The sequence below is a fragment of the Diabrotica undecimpunctata genome, chromosome 7, assembly GCF_040954645.1.
Source record: "Diabrotica undecimpunctata isolate CICGRU chromosome 7, icDiaUnde3, whole genome shotgun sequence".
In the NCBI taxonomy this organism is placed as follows: domain Eukaryota; kingdom Metazoa; phylum Arthropoda; class Insecta; order Coleoptera; family Chrysomelidae; genus Diabrotica; species Diabrotica undecimpunctata.
Window position 1 is genome coordinate 70,156,874 of NC_092809.1, and position 14,691 is coordinate 70,171,564.

Here is a 14,691-nt window from a genome sequence, read left to right on the forward strand (position 1 = left end):
CCCAAGGAACTAAGCATTTTTTCATGACACTCGTCCGGCCAGGCAAACGGCAGTTGTCCAAACGCAATTTTTTTGCTTTTTTCGTCTATCAGCAAAAAGTGAAGCATTTTAAATAAATTTCAGAAGAGAAGAAACTTATATAAGTCATATAAAAACCTCCAAAATGGCGTTTTCTAAATGTTTCTATCCTTATTTTTTGCTTAGAAAGTTGCAAAATAAGTCAAAAATGTCGGTTTTTTATAAATATTAATAACTGTTTTAATATTAATAACATTTACATTTCATGGAATGCTGTGTCTTGTAGTGCTTAAAATATGGTTATAATTTCAAAGTGATCGGTCAAATAGTTTAAAAGTTATTTTATTTCTTTATCCCAAAACAATGTAAGTCAGAAAATTATATAGTTTTAGTAATTGTAAAGGCAGTTTCTGAACCTAAATGTCTGTAAAAGACATTTACATTAAAAAAAAATAAGAAAATTAATTTTAAATATTGCAAAATAATTTTGGAAAAACATGTCGCTTTTTTGCTTATAAACAGTTAGAATAACTTTTTAACCATTGCCTGTAAGAATATTATTTTTTTATATTTAAAAAGCCTAATTTTTTTCACAAATTTAGTAGAAAAAAAATTTGTCCTAAAATAATTTGGAACAAAGTTAGCCTCTTTTATTATTTAATTCATAGCAGCTTTGTTTATAACAATTAAGAAATAAAATTAGCGGTATTTAAAAGCACATACTTCCTAGTTTTAACGTACCAAATTCTAAAAAGGTTGTCTTTTAATGAAATCGTCCACAAAGCTTCAAAAAGTGGTCCTTAAAATCTGGCTGGCTTCGAAACTCACAGGAGCCGGTGGGAGGGGGAAGGGAAAGCCGAACGGAATATGCATTATTTCAATAAATAAATTATTAAATAAACTATCTTATTTGTTTAAACAATTTTTTTTTCAAATTTGTATTGTAATATTTGAGATAATTTTTATTTGAAAACATAAATATTTATGATTAATTTATACTTCTTTAATAAAATTGTAAATAATATTTATAATAGATTTTATGAAATCCAAAATTGTCATATTCAATTGTTTCTAAAAATAGTATTGGAAAAGTTATTAGAAAAATGTTCTACCAAGTAACCAAAAACAAAATTTGATTAATTTTTTAATGTTCTGTATTTTAAGAAAGATTTTCGAAGTAGAAATCGAAACATTAAACATAAACTTATTATACACTTAAATTGTGGCGTATTCCTCAAAAAATAGGAAATGGCATTAAGATGTCACAAGAAAATAGCTTCAGAACAATATTAGTTATTAACATTGTATTGAAAAAATTATTAGGTATACTTGTAAATGAATGGTAATGTAATCCTAATAATAAATTAAGTTGAAAAAAGAGTTAAAACATATAAAAATAAAACTATACCTTTGAACAATTTCTCCTTCTGATTTTCTTTTTCCTTCCCTTTCTAAATTCATTGTGAATTCGAATTTTTGTCTTCAGATGGTCCAACAAAATGGAATGTTCCATTTACTCGACACTAGAAGAGTCCCTTACAACATGTAAAACTTTCATTTTGTGAATAACATGATCTTTGAATGTATATTTGAATACTTGCAATTATTGTAATGACAAAATTAGAAGTATTAGAAGTATTAGAAGTATTAGAAGTATTAGAAGTATTAGAAGTATTAGAAGTATTAGAAGTATTAGAAGTATTAGAAGTATTAGAAGTATTAGAAGTATTAGAAGTATTAGAAGTATTAGAAGTATTAAAAGTATTAGTAGTATTAGAATTAGAAGTGTGGGTAGTAATATTTTATCAAAGAATTTTTTGGTGTTTGTTATTGGCGTGTGGTTAAATCTCACTGCAGATTTTCTCTATAAGCTTACTCTTGTTTTGTCTACAAAGCTGCTTGAATAGTTTAAGATAGCTGTCGGTACTGGGAATATCTAAGAGAGTTCTCAATTTCAGTAATTTTGAGTTTTCTACGTTCTTCAACGATTCAAAAGTATCTGCAGACATCCACACTTTTTTGGTCCTGTTGACTCGGAATTAGACTGTACCTTGCAGTAAATCAAGATCTGTATCAAGGTATTTTTCATAGCACATGCCTTGAATTTTTGCTTTAGTGCTGCAAAAAGTTTCTGATCAGAGCCGCAGTCAGCAGCACGTCGTGTTTTACATTGGCTAATAAATGTTTTCCAGCGATATTTAATCATTATATATTTCATAATGATGTATAAGGTGAGATCAAAATGTACAATCTTATGGGGTTGTATTTATACAAGGAGTTTATTATTGTCAAATTATTGTCAATGCAGGACTGGATAAGGCGGTCTCTCCTTTAATTATGTTCACCTATTTCATATCTGTCCACAACATTTCGCATATGTTCGTCGGCCATAGTTACACTGATTTTGAAATGAAATCACCCGTGATTATAGCAATTTATTTATTTGGGATATTTTGGAGATATGATTTCAGCTCGTTAAAAAAAGATTCAGTTGTATTATCATCAGCAGTTGAGATAGACACATATACTTGAATCAAATAAATAATAGAGAGGGATTCATTTAATTTTAAGGATACCATACAATTAGTGATAGGTCGATAGCCGAATATATAAGGAGGAAGAGATTTCGAAACCCTAAATCCAACACCATTGATACTTTTATTATTGTTGCAAAAAAAAACACATGAAATATCCCAAATTATTTGTGTAGTGCCCTTCTTTACGGAAGTAAAGTTCAGAAAGTAAAGAAAGTCAGGTATAGTAGATATACCAAGGATGGCGTGGGCAGCGTCGCATCTGTGAAATAGAACTATTATCTATTAATGATGAAATTCGTAGATAAATATAAATACCTACGACATGAAATTGTGATTGTCAGGGATAATCAGACCCATGAATTGAAGACAAGAATCAGTCTTGTGTGTGCAGCATTTGGAAAACTGAGAGAAACTTAAAAGTGAACTCCTCACATGCCTGAAGAAAAAAGTATTTCATCAATGCGTCCTCTCAGATACCAAGGCAAGACAAGGAAAGGGTCGATCTACCTCCTACACAATGAGCTGACGATTTAAGAAGACAAAACAAAAACTGGATAAGAGAGACGTAAAATAGACGGGGTTGGAAACACGAGAAAGAAGAGAGAAAGGCCTAGGACAAAGGGTAGTGATGGACCTGGTAAATTATTTATCTACGGGATATGGAGTAACTGTGATAACTTTTTTACCAGGATTGAGTTAGCCGATAAGCTTTTAGATAGAAATATAACTTTGGGTATAATATAAATATAGATAAATTGGCAAATAATTCACGACTTGAAGAAAAAGTAATTGTTGGCCGATGATAATATTTTTTCATTGGCTGGACATTGGTGGCATCAACGCTTATAAACTTTGGATGTTTAAAAATACAGATTGGAAAATTAATCGGTTAGATAAGAGAAGATTGTTTTTATTTAAGTTGGTCTAACAACAGTTAGACCAACCAGTTAGCTCTAAATAACAGTTTGCAACAAGTGTGATAATTAAAATAAACCGTTGATACCTTGTTTACTGTACATTTTGACGTTTATAATTTTCATTGACAGTTACATTAGCATTTGTCGTGTTGATTAATTTATTTGAATTTATGTTTTTTTTTTGGTTTTTCAAATTATTTAACTTGTAGTCTTTGGGTATATAATTTAAAAAATATATTTTCAAGCATAATTATTGTTAAAACGACTGCTCTCTTAATTTGATTACTTCCGGTATGTATTTATTTTTAAGCTAATCAGAAAAGTAATATTTTCTAATCTAAAAATTGTCATTATACTACATGAGTCTGGCTATAGTTCCGTCGAACGGAAACTTATTTGTATATTTATGAGATTATTTATTATTATTATTTTTAAGATATACCTGGAAAAACGCTAAATTCCAAAGCGCAGCAACTTGTGTTGTATTTATATGAATATTTTGAGTTGGAAAGAAGTAATGGAGGACCTTAGGAGCCTTTTACATCTGTTCAAGAGGTAAAATATCAAATGCATATTTGTTAATCAGTTACTATTAAATAATTATTTTTTAAGAGAGTTTTCGCTGTATTAAAAATATCACGGCGGACAATATACTCAATAAAAAAAAGAAAACAATCCCGTCCTTTCAAAACCAGGCAAAACTAGGCGTCGCGTCGTCTTAAAAGTAAGACGACTGATATGATGTCTCGGGTATATGGCAATACGGACTACGTCGTATGACATATACCAACACAGTAAGTATTGATTTTTTCAGTATGAATTTTATGATAAACAAGAACCTGGGTAGGTACTTCAATTTTCATGAAATTTTCTATCTACTTATTTTTGGCTATAAAAGCCGATAATAAATTCTTTTTTTTTTTTTTCAGAGAAGCATATTACTCTGCAGAGTTTGACCTGTCAATTAAGGGGTAAAGAAGTAGTGGATATTGTAAAATCATCGCTTAGTACATTGTTAAAAGACATTGGATTTAAATTAAAAAAAGATGACAATCGACGAGCATTAATTGAGCAAACTAGTATTGCTGCTCTAAAAGCCAGATTCGTTCGTAAATATATGAAACATCTTGAAATTGTATTGAAAAGAGAAGTTGTTTTTTTACATGAAACTTGGATTTACTCCAAATGAAATAAAACAAATTCTTGGCAAGACAAAAGTGCCAAAAGTGTCCAAAAACCAGGAGGTTATGATGGTAAATTCAAGGGAAGATGAAATTTTTAGTTGGTTGATAACAAATAATATTAAATAGGACTTACATTTTTCTAAAGCTGAATTGCTACAAATAGCCAAAAATAACAGAAAAGAAAATTAATATGTAATTGAGGAGTTGCTCTGAGAATATGGTCATGAGGTTTTGAGACTGAGTCCTTATCACTGTGAATTTAACGCAATAGAATGAATTAATTTGGGCAAATTGTAAGTCGTATTACAATAAATATATTGATATAGATGGGCATGGGCATTCTGATATGTGGAATAAGGCAATGGTACAATGTAATACAGATATTTGGGAAAAATGTGTCAGACATACTAATGAAATTATCAAAAAATGATATATCCCAGATAAGAGTATGGTGAATGTTGACATTCAACCAATTATATTAAATCCTGGTGATATCTCAGATTCAGACAGCGACAATAATTAAAATACATGAATTTCTATTTGGGTTGGCATTCGGTTGGCAGTTTATTGTTATATAGTTACCCCATATTTTATTTCAGTCTTGTTTGAAGACATGTTTTGTACTTTCTCTAAGAATATGCTATGATATGAAGCATTATCTATTATAATTATTAGGGATGGTTCAGACAAATTTTTTAATAGTTGATTTTCAAACCACGATAAAAAATTTGCTTAATTAATTTCTTCATGGTGGTCCGTTATAGCTGATTTAGAGGAAAATATAGCCTCTGCACCCTTAATAAAGCCATTTTTATTACCAGCATGAAGAATAATATACCTACAAAAAAAAATATTTCAACACCTTTATGTTTTCAATATGATTACGGTTATATAGAATGATAAATATAAATATATTACGGTTTTTCATCAGTTTTAATAGATTTTACAAATATTTTATTCTCATCTTGCCATAAGCGACATATAGATCTATATATCAAGTTTCATCTATAAAAACAAACTTGTACAGTTCTTCATGTTTATATTTTTTATATAATCTCAAAGATTCCTCTCTTTACAGCTTTCTGAGATTGTTTAATCAGTCCTCGCCTTGGATCATCTTTTAGCCATTTAAAACTACTGTCTTTTAGTACCATATTGAGTAATATACGATAACCAGTAAACAGATTTTTTTCCTTCAATTGAATTCATAGATGGGTTAAAGTCACATAAGTGACAAAAGGAAGAGTTGCAATTCTGACTTTTGGCTTCCCAGACAAAAACGAGTATTGGTAGATAAGATTGTAGTGTTGATAACTCACTTTGTGAAAAATTTGCACTTATGTCACTGTTTCCCTAAAGTGCAATATATTAAAAATATTAATTGTTTTTTATGTAATTCACTCGATAGTTTTGTATTTCTCAACATTAGCTAATATTAAATCTTCTTAATAATATTAACTTTGTTGTTGTGACTTTTTTTAAATTTATTTATTACCGTTCTATATTTATGTTTATACTCGTAATAGTCGGTATGAGGTTCAAGCTGTTTAATGTTAAGTTCATCAATCTCCTTAATAGTGAAAAAGAATAAACACTTCAATAAAAAAGAGTGTGTGTACTTATTATCCACTTATAAGTCATACTTCTATTATATGATTTCAAGGAAATAAATATATTTTAAACAGTTTATTTGTATTTTTTTAAATATTAAAATAATTTTATTACTTACTATTTTACAAAAGAGTCCATAAAATAATACCAAAAATTTAAAAAAAGTAAGGCAACAACACGAGGTGTTCCACAGCTTGTACGTGGCTCTGTAGCGGTTACCCATCCAAAACAAAACCGCGTTCGACACGGCTGCTATGTGACAGTAGAATGAAATTGATACAAAACTAATTGTTTTTTATCAGATTGTACAAATAATATTAAAATTACTTTTTAATCTTCTTTTCATCATATTTTTATTAATTTTATTCATGACGAATACTAATCCAAATACACAAAAATTATAATAAGTAATGATATTTACTAAATTTAATTTTATAAAATACATCCACCGGGATAATAGCCATTTCGTAATTATTATATTGACAGTAGTAGGTATTAATGATAATTATCTACACATCGACGCACGTTTCATTTAATATTTTGATTTAACTTGTTTGAAAATGAATCATGACGCACGAGAAAAGATAGAGTGGACGTACTATATGTAACAAACCATTCTCTCTATGACGGTGACGTCTATGGGGGTATGAGAGACGAAATACCCATTTTCATCTAGCAGATGTCAAGTGGTCCAATGTTTTTAGGTGATCAAAGAAGTGTTTGTTATATGATACCAAAAACTTGATTTTGTTAGTTATTTTTCAAGATAATTAAGTTTTAACCATTAATAAAGAAACATAAATATTTATCCATGTTTATAAATTTCTTGTAACAAAAACATAAAAATCCATGAGAAAAAGTAAATTCATGCTATATATTTGAAATATATAGCATGAATTTACTTTTCCTCGGAGATTGTTAGGATTTTTGTTACAAGAAATTTGGAGACATATATATTTATTTATGTTTATGAATTTATTGTAACAAAAACCCTAAAAATCTCTGAGAAAAAGTAAATTCATGCTATAATTATTATTTATAATGTCACAGTATCTTATTTTTTGCCTAATTATTGATTTTATTTTATTGATTTTATAATCATTTCGTATTATTTTGTTAAAATGTTACTAATTGTTTATGTATATGCTGTTGATATAAAAAATATATATTTTTTATAATCAGAATGTATTCCTTTTTGATATTCATTAATTGTAAAAAAACAATAAGCCAATACTATTGGTGTAGATCTGCACCCCATTCGGTATTTAATGTAAGTTTTTGACTATGAGTTTATGAAGGTTAAAATGATGACTCAAACTAAGAAAAAAACATTTTTATTTTTGTATGTGCAAAGTATTAATTAACAACATATACAATCGAGGAGTCAGGGGGAAAAACAATCATAGTCCACTGGGTCGAAATTGAGATGACAAAGTTTTCTAGTGATGAATACATATTACTTTCGGATGGTACTGAGTAAAATGGAAAAATAATTACCGTCCTTTTATTATAAATGCTAAATGAAACGGTGTACTAGGGAAGAACCATCATAGTCCGCGCACTACGAGGGAATAACCGTCAGGGTCCGAAGGCTCCCTCTCTGCATCAACAGGTCGGGTGCAGCATTTCTGTGATTCTCTTTCTTAGTTTAGCGACTTTATTGGTGTGTTCTAATTTGCCTAGAATTATTTGCCTAGATTTTATTTGAACAATAGTAAAATAGTGAGTACATACTCATTAAAATGGAAAGTAGTGGTAGCGATTGTTGTGATGGAGATGTGGAGACTACTACTAAAAAAGCAGAAAAACAGGCCGTATTCGTGACGGTATGAATTTCTGAGATCCTCCACTCATGAGATCAGGAGTGGCCCTGATGAAGACATTCGTGATATGCAAGTATGTTTCAAAGCATTCTTATCCATTCATGGAATATCTGCTTTCCGGGTGCAAAGGATTCAAGAATTACTGGCCTCAACTGGCACTGTACCATTAGACGCTAGAGTAAACACGAAAATAGGCCCCACAAAATTTTTGAAGTCAAAGTGACAGAATTAATTTGATTTATTGAAGAAAATCGCAAGAAAATTTATCTCCCTAAAAAACTCAACATAACTAAGTTACGTTTTATGTACTTTTGCCAAATTTTTGAAACATTGCATTCGGTTTTCCCAGAAAAGACATCTGTAGCTACTGTGATCCTATAAAAGCGGAAATATCTGCCCTTTCGCCGAAATTAGATGCCAACAATGATGAATAGACTTCGGCAAATATGCATATTGCATATTTTGCATATTGTGCATATTTTATGCAAATATTTCATATTTTGGCATATTTGTATAAAAGTTTGCATAAAGTGCATAAAAGTTCAGATTTTTATACTGTATTTGAAAATTTTTAAACATACCAATTTATTTCAATTCTTGTATAAAATTTTGTAGTCATTTTAATCAAGAAATGATCTAAGTACGTAATCTCTACAGGTGCAAAACATTTACAATTTCAAAGAAGATCAATTTAAGTAGCCCTCAACATTCTTAGGAAGTCTCGGTCACTGAGGCATTCAGTTATTGGATAATCGCTAAGGGTTCGCTCATTTGCATTTTATGATCTAATCCCCAAATCTATCTACAATTTATTGTATCTTAACAGCAGGTAAACGGCTAATAGTTTTGTTCCTAATTTAGGGATTTTCCAAAATCTCCCAGTTTATTGAATTAGGTACCTAAACATTTCTAATTTGATGCTCAGATTTGTAAATCATTTTTGTTTTGATATTCAAAGCGTAAACACTCGTTGTGCGTAACAAAAAGGAAGATTGTGATTTTATAATGCCTAAAACAACCAGTGCTCCAACTTGGATTAAACCTTATAAAGAGCTGTCTATGGATATGGGAAAAATCTACTGTTCAGTCTGTGGCAAAATTGTAAGTATCTAATATTTTCTATTAAATATCTAATATTTCATACATACAGGGTGTTTCCAAATGACACTTACAACGTTTGACTGTAGATACTTCTCGAAAAATTGAACAAAACGACGTAGTTAATGAGGGGTCAAACTTATTTACTTTTCGAGATACAGGGTGTTAAAATTAAAAAAAATTAAATTCTTTTAGTTAATAACAACAATAACTTTAAAACCAATAAACGTATTTACTTGAAATTTAGTACTCGTAGGTTGTTTTTAAATGAAAAATAGCTTCCTTTAGTGAGAAAAAATTGTCCATGGTACAATACAATGGTGTGTATTTAGAAAAATTTTTCACCTTTACTTTTTTTTATGAAGTCAGCTATTCTAAAACACAATTATTTTTATTGTAATTGAATTAACAAAAAAAAAACTTTTGTTGAATTTTAAAATAAGTTATATGATGTACTAATGGTTAGTAACAAAAACTAATTTGTGGATTAATACTGCATTTAAAACACTTAGCGAGTGTTTTTTTTTCCAAACCAGTAATTTGATTAACCAAAAACACCTTGTATATTTTTATATTTTAAAGGTTGGGTTAAAATAAAGGCTTTTATTTTTATTTATAGATAGCATGTAAGAAGAAATTTCAGATAGACCAAGATGTGAGAACTGCTTCACACATTGCAAAAAAAGGAAAAATAGGAGGAAAACATCAAACTTCAATGGCTAAATGTTTCCAATCTACTTCAAAAAAATTAGATGAGCAAGAAACTTTTAATGAAGACTTGTGTCGCGCATTAGTGTCTGCAAACATACCGCTTTCAAAATTAGCAAATGTAAATTTTAGTTCGTTTCTAAAAAAATATTGCAAACTTAATGTTCCAAGTGATCGGTCTCTAAGAAGAAATAATGTGAACGGGCTATACTCGTCGGTGTTAATTAATATTAAGGAAGAAATTGCAGATAATTATTTTTACATATCTGTAGACGAAACCACTGATTTTTCAGGAAAGTATATTGCTCATTTATTGATTGGTGTTCTTAAAGAAGATACCTTACCAAAATCTCATCTTATTTCATGCCAGCAACTTGAGAAAACAAATGCTTTAACAATTTCGCGTTTTATACAAGAAACATTAGCAACTTTTTTTCTTCCGACAACTATTCCTTCTAATAAATTACTGCTTATTTTATCGGATCCTGCTCCTTATATGGTGAAAGCAGGACAAAATTTAAAAATATTTTTCCCAGATTTAATACATGTTACTTGTGTAGCGCATGGATTAAACAGAGTTGCAGAGGAAATACGAAAAAAGTTTCCTCTTGTAAATACAATGATATCCAGTGTCAAAAAAGTATTTCTTAAATCTCCTATAAGAATTCAACTTTATAAAGAAATGCTACCTAACATTCCTCTTCCACCACAACCTATTTTAACGCGATGGGGAACATGGTTAGAAGCAGCTAATTTTTATGCAGATCATTTTGTTAAAATAAAGAACATAATTGATACGTTAACAGATGAACGTTCCCAATCTCTTTTGGATTCTTAACAAACTTTTCAGAGTAACTTGCTTTAACAAGAACTTTCATTTATAAAATCAAATTTTAGTTTTGTTCAAAAAACAATTACTCAGATAGAATCACAAAAACTGTCATTGTTCGAAAGTACAGCATTAATAAAAGAATTTGCGTCATGTTGTCGGAACGTTAGAGGTAATATTGGAAAAGATATTTTAAAAAAATTTGAAGCTACTATGGAAAAAAATAAAGGTTACCATATTCTTTCTGAAGTATTCAGTGTTCTAGCTGGAAATATCTCGGAAACAATTAATTTAGAACCAAATGTTTTGGTTAGTTTGAAAAATGCTCCCGTTACATCAGTTGATGTTGAACGAAGTTTTTCCATATATAAATATATGTACTCAGACAGAAGCCACAAGTTTTTGTTAGAAAATTTTGAACACCACTTGGTCATTTATTGTTACCATAATTCTAAATAAATTTATTCATACTTAAAAATGATGTAGTTACTTAAAATAAATGGTAAATCTTAATGAATACTAGGAAATATTTAGTTATGTACACTTTTTTTTTAAATAAAATTGTTACTATTTTACGATTTTTTTATTTATTTGTATGCATATTTTGTAAAATATTTGCATATTTTCGGGTAAACACGTGCATATTTATGCGCATATTTTCTACATTTTTATTTGCATATTTGCCGAAGTCTATGATGAATATAAAACCCAAATCTTGAAGAAATTACAAGAAAAAAAAACAACGAGAAAAAAGCAATTGATACCGAAGCCATAACCATAGACTTTCAAAAAAATTTACCAACCCTTAATGTGATCTCAAACGATGTCTACTATAAACGGCAACTTAATTTTATAAGCTTTAATGTACATGTATTGACTGATTCTATCTCTGTTTTCTATACTGATGACGAATCGGTAGCAAAAAATGGGGCTGACGATGTGTGTTTGATAATTCAACACTGTTTGTATAACGTACTGTCATCTCAGATTCAACATTTGATAATATTTTGCGACTCTTTTGGAGAGAAAATTAAAAATTAAACAGTTATTCGGTTCCTTCATTATCTAGTTTAGACAAATGGACGATTTGGGTTTTGTGAAAATAATTTTTCTTATCAGAGGACATTCCTATTTAGAGTGCGACCAGGACATGAGTTTAATTAATGACAAAGCTTATACGGAAACTCCGGATGATTGGAGATAACTCCTCCGCAACAGCAGAGTGAAACCGAAACCGTAAACCGTTCTAAGTGGTGGACTGTGGTAAAGATATCAAATTTGTGAATTGGACTAAGCATTTCTCTAACAAGTACCCCAAAAAATGCCCAATGCCTACAAGACCTATTTGAGTGTTGGAAATCAGGAAAAATGGCCCTCAACTTATCTTTCATAAGAATACCTGTTCTGGGATATTTGCAAGCTCGCTGTTTGAACGCGAAGTTAAACGAAACCTGAAAAGAAATTTAAGGAAAGCTCATAATATCACAACTCCGGAAGTTACTAAATACAATCATCCCGAAGCATTGTACAACGGCCAGTTCCGGTAAAAGCCACGAAGTTACAAGATATTATCCACTTGACCAAATATTTCTTCAAATATATTAAGCAAGTTCTACACTGCTTTACAAGATACTGGACAGGGGGAAAGTTCGGAGGAAGAAACATTTTGTGGCGCAGAAGCTTGAAGGTACTGGGGAAGAACTTTCATGGTCCACACTTTCATGGTCCTTTCATGGCCGGCACAATCAATTTTTTGTATGATGTTTCGCAAATAAAATAATTTTTTGTCTTCTCTTGATTTTTTTTTTTTTGGAAACATGTCAACGTACTACTGAAAAAATATACCGATTTATACGGTTGAATTAAAAGAATTTGTTTTAATTTGAAACATTAGATATCGAGTTCCATGAAAACTGGTTTTGCCAACTCAGATGGTTTTTTCCCTGACTCATCAATTATATAAAACTATGCAAATACTTTTACTACTACAAGGAAAAATATAATAAAACATAACAATATAATCAATATAACATAAAAAGTTAAAAATATGTCCTGAATATCTCTACATCTACAAAAAAAATTTCTGGATCAATTATCTAAAAGTTCTACGTTTTCTACTACGTTTGTGGCTCTATAATTATTGTTTTTAAATAAAACATAACCAATTAGTAAAGCTATCAGGCATAGTAGTATTATAAAAACAGTATTAATAGAAAGAACTGCTACCATTTTGTTATATCCATTAGTTTCAGTGTTGATTAATTTTCGGGATCCAAAATATTTGTTTTTGTCTCCTGGGAATGACTTAATTTATCTATATATCTATACAATTTTGCATTCTCTTCATTGACTACGTTCACGATTTTTTTCTGATTTTCTATAAATTCCCTAAAAGGAGTAGTGAAGTTTTGGGTATTTTTTATATTGTCTTCTAAATACTTGTCAGTTAAGGATTTATTTGAACTTATGTTTTTGGAATATCCCACATTTTTTGCTTTTTCTGAAGAATAGATATGTTCAAGCACTTTGTACAAACTGCTATTTTTTATTTCATCAAAATAATCTTTCAGAGTGTCGTTATCAGTTTTATTAAGAGTTTTTGGTACGGGGGCAATCTCTGGTGTATCTAAACAAGAGATTCCATGGACGTTGGTGCTATTTCGTAAATTATTGTGTAATATTTTAACATTGGAAGATTTTAGCTGTCGAACAACATTAACAACATTGTCACAAGATAGATTATTATTATCAAAAAATATTTGCTTCAGTGTTGGAAAATATGTTTTGAGTTGATCAAAATTTATATCTTGAATATGATTATTTTGTACGAAAAGTTGGTCTAGATTCTTCAAAGAATGTAAAGAGGTACTTATAGTATATAAATTGTTATTGGAAATATCGAGATAAATTAAAGTATCTAAGCTATCAAAGGTACCGAACTTAAAATCTTTTAAATTATTATATGAAATATTCAGGTAGTGTAAATTTGACATGTTGTAGAACACTCCCGGTGACAGTGAACTCAGATTATTATGGTTTAAGTTTAGATGTTGCAACGTAAAAGCTTCTCCAAAATAAAAGTCATCTATTCTACTAATATTATTATAACTGACATCGAAGTAAGCTAACTCATTACTTTTTGAGGTACAAAATGTCGAAGAAAGATTTTTTAAATGGTTGTTTTTTAAACTAAGGGTGGTAAAGAGATGTGGACAAAAATTTAGCTCATTCAGCTCATTATTATTTAAAAATAGACTCTTTATCGTAATTTTTATATCTACTGTTAGGTGTGATATTCTGTTAAAATCTAAATTTAGTGCATCCATCGAGTCAATATTAGGATCTAAAACGTTATAGGAAAACGTCATTAACTTATTGTTTGACAAATTTAGTGTTTTTAAATTTGTCATCCCACTAAAGGACTGAGCTTCCAACTTTGAGATTTGATTAAACGATAAATCTAGAGTGTTTAGATTATCCAACGAATTAAACACACCTAAGCCGATCTCAGATAAACGATTATTTGACAGATAAATTGCAACTAACGATCGTTGAACAAAAGCACCAGGAGAAAGTTTTAAAATATTTAAATTTCTTAATATAAGTTTGGAAATAGTTTTAGCATTTACAAAAGATGATGGAGGTATTTCAGAGAGATTTGATGACAAAATTGTAAGTGTTTGTATGCAGTTATTACAAGAACCCTTTACGATATAATGTAAAGGTAATATGACATTTTTGCAGGTTATATCTATTCCAGTGACAGTTTCCTCTCTTTGCCCAAGAACACGAATCATTCTCCATGGTTGTCGCGGATCTCTCTCGTTATGCTCCGGTATCCACTTTATTGTTTTGTTGTATTCTTCGTTGCAGTCTTCTGTACATATAATTTCCATAGCATAAAAGTAGATCATAACGTACAGGAAAAGACACTTCCTAGAAATAAAATAAAATTTCATCAATGAC

General features: G+C 29.7%; 1 protein-coding gene and 1 long non-coding RNA gene across 2 annotated transcripts in view; one reads left to right on the forward strand and one right to left on the reverse strand.

Moving 5' to 3' along the window:
• The first annotated feature begins 3,628 nt into the window (after window positions 1-3,628).
• Window positions 3,629-4,932, forward strand: LOC140445465 (uncharacterized). Its single transcript, XR_011951399.1, has 4 exons — window positions 3,629-3,763; window positions 3,909-4,027; window positions 4,085-4,266; window positions 4,402-4,932. It is a non-coding gene; the product is annotated as an uncharacterized lncRNA (long non-coding RNA).
• Window positions 4,933-7,585: 2,653 nt separating this feature from the next.
• Window positions 7,586-14,691, reverse strand: part of LOC140446437 (uncharacterized) — a 47,901-nt gene continuing 40,795 nt past the window's right edge. Inside the window, exon 4 of the mRNA XM_072538988.1 lies at window positions 7,586-14,661. Within this exon, the coding sequence (XP_072395089.1) occupies window positions 12,984-14,661 (1,678 nt within the window). The 3' untranslated portion in view covers window positions 7,586-12,983. The remainder of the gene's footprint in view (window positions 14,662-14,691) is intronic.